Source organism: Atta colombica, unplaced genomic scaffold, assembly GCF_001594045.1.
Source record: "Atta colombica isolate Treedump-2 unplaced genomic scaffold, Acol1.0 scaffold39, whole genome shotgun sequence".
Lineage (NCBI taxonomy): Eukaryota > Metazoa > Arthropoda > Insecta > Hymenoptera > Formicidae > Atta > Atta colombica.
Genome location: NW_017259498.1, coordinates 676,546 through 683,786, shown reverse-complemented (window position 1 = coordinate 683,786; position 7,241 = coordinate 676,546). Strand labels below are relative to the sequence as shown.

Genomic DNA, 7,241 nt, shown 5'->3' with positions numbered 1-7,241 from the left:
TTACTCATCAGAATCTTTGTTATCCAAATAAATGATTACATAATTGAAGTACCATCAAATCTGGGAAGGGTTAAGTGATTTAATGTTCGAAAAAATTTACAACGAATTCTTTTCTCAATACTTTTATGATAAATTAAATAAAATCTTTATAAAAATAAGTTAAATTTTTACTTTATGTTCCAATTTCAAATTATATATACATATAATAAATAATAGACGTATAATAGCAAAGAATTTTTATTAATATCGAATAAAGAATTTTTATAATATACAGTAAAAAATCTTTATTAATACACAATAAACATATGTCCAAACGCTATCTAAAATTTTAATTACAAAATATCATATAAAAATTAAATCAGGTTCTAACTGTTTAATAAACTTGCGTAACCTTTCTAAATAATAAAAACTAAACACTTCCTTCCAATTAAGCAATATTTCATGTGAATTATTAATAAAACAATTAACATATTTTTTGAGAAAGATAAAAATTTACTCTAAAATTAAATGTATATAAATGTAAAAAAGATGTCATTAAATAATTAGTCTTGTATTTTTTATACAGAAGTTTAAATATAATAGCAAGATAAAAATAATCTACCGTAAATGTGTGGGCGATGTAATATGCTTGAGAGAGATTTAAGAGAATTTAATATATTAAATTTTAACGCATTATTTTTAATTTAACGTGTTTACATAATAATATACGCATTTATCAAGGTTTCATGAGATAAATCGCTCTATTGCAGCATCATGTTATAAGCATGCATGTTGTTACAAATAAATGTAAAAAAATGTAAAAAGAACTTACTTTTCCTACTATTAGCAAAAATAAAACATATACCTATAAATATCAAATCTACTAAAAGATTACGTTATAACAGAACGACAGGTTCTTAAAGTTTTAACTGTTGTTAAATTTAATGCTCGCAAAATAGCTGTTTTAATGATGCAATGTCCTCTGTTAACAAAACTCGAAACTACGTTCTACTTTCTACATTTTAAGAACGAAAATACTTAAAATACTTAAAATACATTTAATAGATCTTATACAATTTTATCGATGTCTGTTACATTTCCTTTTATCATTTAGCATTCGACAATTATTCAATAGCTTTCCAGTCCTAATTCTCTATTTTATTGCCAACTGGTGTTTGTGTTAACTTCAATAATAACCGTGTAGTCATGTACAAATGTATAATTCACATATTATATGTACAAATATATTATCACGTATCGATATTTTCGATGTAATTTTCGGCTAACTCCACACGGATTAATTGCGCCAATCGTTCCATTGCCTAAAATATAAATAAAGATATAAATATTGGAGAGTCAATTCGTTTAGCAACAGAAGATAAACATGTGCGTTTCGGGTACTTTATTCACCGTCGATTAGATGTTGTACGTCGATAAAATAAAATAAATTAATAAAACATAATAAAAAATAATAAAACAATCATTTTAATCATCTAAATTTAATATGTTTAAACATGCAAACATGCTTTAAAGTATTTACTTTGAACTTTATTAATCTATAATAATCAATAATCTCAATGTATGATTGAATATTTCGTAGATGTATGTAAATACATATATATATTAATAAATATAATAATTTAACATGTGTAATATACTTATAAATACATAAATTTGTATATAAATATAAAAATTATAAATACCAGGTCCATTTCCTCGTAGGAAGCCTTGGTAAAACTTGCTCTGATGGCATTAGAGCATTTCGTAGGGTTTCTCATAAATGCGGCTCCTGGAACCATAATAACACCTTCCGTTACACCTCGCTGCATCATCTTCCATGTATCTTTAATTCCTGGTACTTTGATCCATAAGAAGAATCCACCTCTTGGTACATTGAATTCCGCCAGACCTATAAAATGAGATTCATAATTTTCTAATTTTTTTTAATTGTAACAACTTACCGGCTATCTGTAAAACATTTTTGCGCTTATCAATATAAATTGTCACACGTAAAAAATACTGCATATAATACCCGCTAAACAAAATTATATTGCAATAATATTTTTATAACGTTGCGTTATAATCATGTTTTGCGTTTTGTCGCTTAAGTGTTTTGGTAACGTCCCAAGAATTAAAAATGTCTTAAGTCAATTATTTTACATATGCGATGTCATATTTGCAACATTTCTGCAACATTTATAAAACTTGCCTGCGATGTTAGGGACGTTAGAACTTTAGAAGAATCCAGAAATGTTTCTGTAATGTTCCAGAAACAAGAAATAATTCGCTTGCTTTATATTTAATTGATTTATATTTAATTTACAATTCAAATTATAACATTTTTGTAATGAATTTGGATACTTTTGTTTAAAGTAATTTTAAAATTTATTTTAAGAAAAATATAAGGAAGTTTTTTTTCAAGATAATGTTGTCATTGTAAAATAATTTTCCGAAAGCGAGTTCTCTTTATTCATAAGGAAATTTAATTGCATTCAAGAAATCATTTCATTAGAATAGGAATAAGAATTTCATAATGTTGTGCCTTTTATTCTATTCGTGGATGAATTTTAATTACAGGAAAATGCGGCACCGCCGCTTTTATCTAGTTGCTCATGGATGACGAAATGAATGTTTCAAACACATTATATATGTAACATTGAAGCAATATATTTATAAGTTGCAAAGAAAATGTTTTATACATCGTTTTATAAAATGTTATTTCACGAAACGTTTCTTTTGCCTTTCAAATGGCATATTTGAGGCGAAAATGCAACATATCTAACATATTCCATAGAATAATGTAAATGAAACGTTACTTTTAAATGTTTAGAACCTTTTATGAATCTATACATATGAAATGTCATAAATTACTAAGTATAGCCAAAATGTAATATTCCCTGAAGATTTCATGTTTAGCGCGTAACAATAAAAAATTATGTTGTTTATGTAAAATTATTATGTTACCTCAAATATATAGTCAAATATATAGTCAAATATATAATCTTGCTGTAATTAATCACTTATTTTCTTTTATGTGCACAATAAATTTCTTTTCTAATTTTATGTTTTTATATAAATATATGTAGAAAATACATGCATTCTAACCTCAGAAATGATAATGAAATCGACATCGAATCGACGTCGATTTGATGCTTTCGATTCGATTTGATGCTGTCGATTCCATTATCATTTCTGACTGGGAAAGTAAAAACTCTTTATTAATTATAAAGAATTATTTTAAATTTAATTAAGTACAAGTTATCATCGGTGTACATCGAGAATAATTTACCCACCGTTCAAGTGCTTATGTGCCAACGTCGAGATAACATCTCTTCGTTCCTTGTAATAACGCCTTAATCTCATGTAATGTTGCATCAGGCCTTCATAACCCCAGACTTTAAATAGCTTGTGCATTATCACCTAAAAAGTTAAACAACAATTTTAATTTTTCAACATTTTTAATTTTTTTCTGACGATAAAATGGTTAATTATTTTATATTTTTGATAAGAACCGACACGCGCCACTGTCGATTTGATTTATGGGCAATGATTAAGCAAGGCATGCGTCGACGTTTCACGATATTTCATCATTCAAGATATTTACGGTTATCATCCTTTTTGTATGCACATACATATAAAAAGTATAATAAATAAGAGTATAATAAATGCATTCTTTCTTTCCACGTGTGTTCATATCAAATACAAATCATCAATTCAAACGTTCGTATTGCAACATATTCAATGAGTTTTGCTAATACGTATTTAAAAAATTAATTAATTAAAGGCTTATTAGTCTTTTATACCAGTTTAAATAATTCATGTAAATCATAATATTTATAATCTTCCGATGTATCGATTGAAATTTCATGCATGCCGTATATAGATAAGTGTTCTCTATTGTAGTTGTTGAGTAGACGATATTTACCGACGATAGGGAAAAGTAACGGTCAACAAAGGGACTTGCGAAGGATAAGGGTGTTTCTACCAACCTGCGATAAAGTAGGAGCATGGAGATGACTGCTCTGCAAGTGGAGCTCTATGCAGGCTATCAACGGAGCTGCGGCAGTCATAAAGCCTATTCTAATGCCACTGCTGATCACTTTCGAGAATGAGTCCAATCTAATTACTCGACCTTCCATATCGAGCGATAAGAAAGACTTAGGCTCTTCCTGAGAAAGAATATAACTTATTTTAAGTCACATTTTTTTTTTAATTTTTTTATAATGAAGAAAATATAATCTCTTCTATAGTTATATTTGTTTTAATTTTATAAATATTATATAAATATATATATTTATAATTCTATAAATATATCTAATTTTGCATAATATATTAGTTATATTATAAATTCAAATGTAGATTGCGTTTTATCTCAAATGTTGATGAAGAATGTGAATCATGAAAGATATTTATGATATGTGAATTCGTTGATATTACTACGGGCATGAATTTTTAATAATATCTTTAATAATTTGCCGTTCGTGATTGCATCAAATAGCACAGTGCTTAATGTATATTGTAATTAACAGATATCTTTATTTGTTTCGAATGTATTGCTACTGCATTTCATCATATTTTCAACAGCTTTAAAAGATATAAAATTTAATGTTATCGCGCGGACCATTCACAAAATTTAATTTACATTTATGTAAAATTATGCCAAAATTACGTTAAAGATACGTCATACAGTAAACTTATCTAATTTGCACTGTAATCTGCGGGTCCGTTTATAAAATATTATGGCGTTTTGTAAAGTTCCATTTTTTAAATAATTTTCAGTAATAATTATTTGCGTAATAAATATTAACGCATGTACATTTATATGTCTATTAATACGTCTATTAACATACATTCATATTTATGTGCTCGGCTTAATATTTTTATATAACTATTATGTAACACATTTGTATGTCGATATGAAAATAACTCACCTTATCAAAATGCATGAAATGATAAGGATCGTCGTCGAGAAGTAAGAAATTGTACTTGCAGGCTATTCTATAGATTTCCTTTCGCCTTTCTAGCGGTATGATGATACCGGTAGGATTCGTACCTGTAGCATTTATATACATTAGCTTCGGCATTTTTCCACCGGAAAGTTCTCGATTTCTCAAGGTTTCTCGTAATATTTCCGGAATGGGACCGTCGTCGTCTTGTGGAATCATTATGAGCTCCGCTTTGTGAGGTGATATCTATGATCGAAATCAATGACATTCCCGTATTATAGTAGTAAAGAAACTTTGAAATAACATTAGCATTTTAATATAACTTGAAAGGATGCACATTTTTTTTTAATTTTTTATAATTTTTCGGAACTTTTATATAAATTTTAAAATTTTGCAAAATTTCTGAATTTTATAATTTTTTTTGAAATGTTTATTATATAAATTGGAACACTTGTCAGAACTGCCAAGAAAGTCTACACATATCTTTTCTAGAATTCTTTGTTGTATGTATCGATTTGTAAAAGATTATGAATTTTGAAATAATCTACGTTTCTAAGATTTCTCATCTTATAATTTTTAATGAAATATTAAAAAATCTTAAAATCTGATAAAGTTTAAGGAATTTTTTTTTAGAAAGAAAACTTTTTAAATCTTGTATTTCTCAGAATTTGTATGTGTATATGAAAAATTTTAAGAAAAGATGTAGACTTTTTCGATATTTCTGAAAAGAATTCCAATTTATATAAAATTTTAAGAAAAATTTTCACCAAGGAAAGAAGTTGTCTTTAAAAAAAAAATTAGATTAAATTTAATTCAGATCTAATATATTTATTAATCAAAAGATTAACTTTAATCTTGGTTTAATTTACGTTTTTTTCTATTTCTAGTTTTAAGAATTAGAAGACGATAAAATGTAGGTTTAACTAAGATTAAAGTATTCTATATTGAGAAAAGGGCATTTTGATATTGGTATACAATTCAATATTGTATTGTTGTGTATAATTACATATCTTTAATACAAATATAAGAAATATTTTTATTTCATTTTATTTCTTCATATTGCAATATCAAAAAATAAAAAAAATTACATTATAAAATTTGCGATAAGAATCCATTAATTACTATCGTGTTTAAATTATTATTTATATCGTATATATTTTTTAGTTAAAAGAACTAAAACAATACAGCGAATACATCCTACGGGATTCTTCTCAAATTTCTTTCTTTAATGAGAATCTGTATTTACTAACCACAACTTCGACGCCAGGATAGAAGGGGTCAGGGACCAAAATCGGATCACCAGTGCCGATTATAGCCTCCAGAGCTTTACTAAGCCCATCCTGAGACCCCGAAACGACGACTATGTCACGGCTCTCCCATAAGGGTGGCGCGTGTGCCCTTCTCTGGAATTCCCTCAGGGCCTGAAACCAATTTGTCCGACATTGTTAGACACATTGTAGCCGATTCCCTTATCTTGGGAACGAAAGATTCCGGATATAACGACAAGGTCGATTTTATCACACGCATATAATGTGCAACATAATTACAACGGCGTTAAATTTAATAGCTTATTTTCAAAATCTTTTTGTTTTTCTGTTTTGTTTTCTCTTATCTTCGCTATATTCATCACATTTCAATTTCTTCTATTTCTCTTTTAATCAACAAATTAACGCAGATATAAAATTGGATATTATACGAGCGTCACTATTGTATTACTATCTCTAAAATTTCTATACGGGACAGTTTTGAAAAAAATCCAAATAATAGAAAATAATTTCTACCTGCAGAAGAGGAGGGTAACCTTGCGTAGGTATATACTGAAGAGCAGCAGCTAACTCGTCATCATCAAGAGTGAAAGACGAACCATCACAGAGTTTAACTGAAATTTCTGTAAATGGGAACGTTTCTTCATTGGGCATTCCCTCTGCTAAGGAGATGGTGCTTTTCGGCGCAGAGTACGCTATTTTAGCTAAAACAGGTAGAAATGATCATTGTAGTCAATCATCCGAATGGTATAATAATATTAATAATGCATGAGATCTTCTTCTTATGTTTATCAATGCAGGACATTAGCATATTAACATTCCATCATTAATATATTTACAATTAATTATAAGCCTCATAAACATCATAAAATTAACTTATCAATTTATTGCGTAAATTTTTTATCTTAGTAATTTTGTTGATCCATCGTAAAAAAAAATTTTGCAATTATTGTTCATTAAATATAAGTTAAATCATTCGCTGATTTTATTTTTTGTTCATTATTAATTATTATTAAAAAATTACAAGAACTTATAAGAGTTATAAAAGCTA

At 27.4% G+C, this 7,241-nt stretch overlaps 1 protein-coding gene across 1 annotated transcript in view; it reads right to left on the bottom strand.

Annotated features, from left to right (window-relative positions):
* Positions 1-219: 219 nt before the first annotated feature.
* Positions 220-7,241, bottom strand: part of LOC108691089 (kynurenine/alpha-aminoadipate aminotransferase, mitochondrial-like) — a 7,710-nt gene continuing 688 nt past the window's right edge. The window contains exons 2-8 of the mRNA XM_018198726.1: positions 6,707-6,894; positions 6,176-6,346; positions 4,911-5,171; positions 3,969-4,148; positions 3,273-3,399; positions 1,683-1,888; positions 220-1,301 (exon numbers count right to left, since the gene is read on the bottom strand). Coding sequence (XP_018054215.1) covers positions 1,230-1,301; positions 1,683-1,888; positions 3,273-3,399; positions 3,969-4,148; positions 4,911-5,171; positions 6,176-6,346; positions 6,707-6,894 — 1,205 coding nt within the window. The 3' untranslated portion in view covers positions 220-1,229. The remainder of the gene's footprint in view (positions 1,302-1,682; positions 1,889-3,272; positions 3,400-3,968; positions 4,149-4,910; positions 5,172-6,175; positions 6,347-6,706; positions 6,895-7,241) is intronic.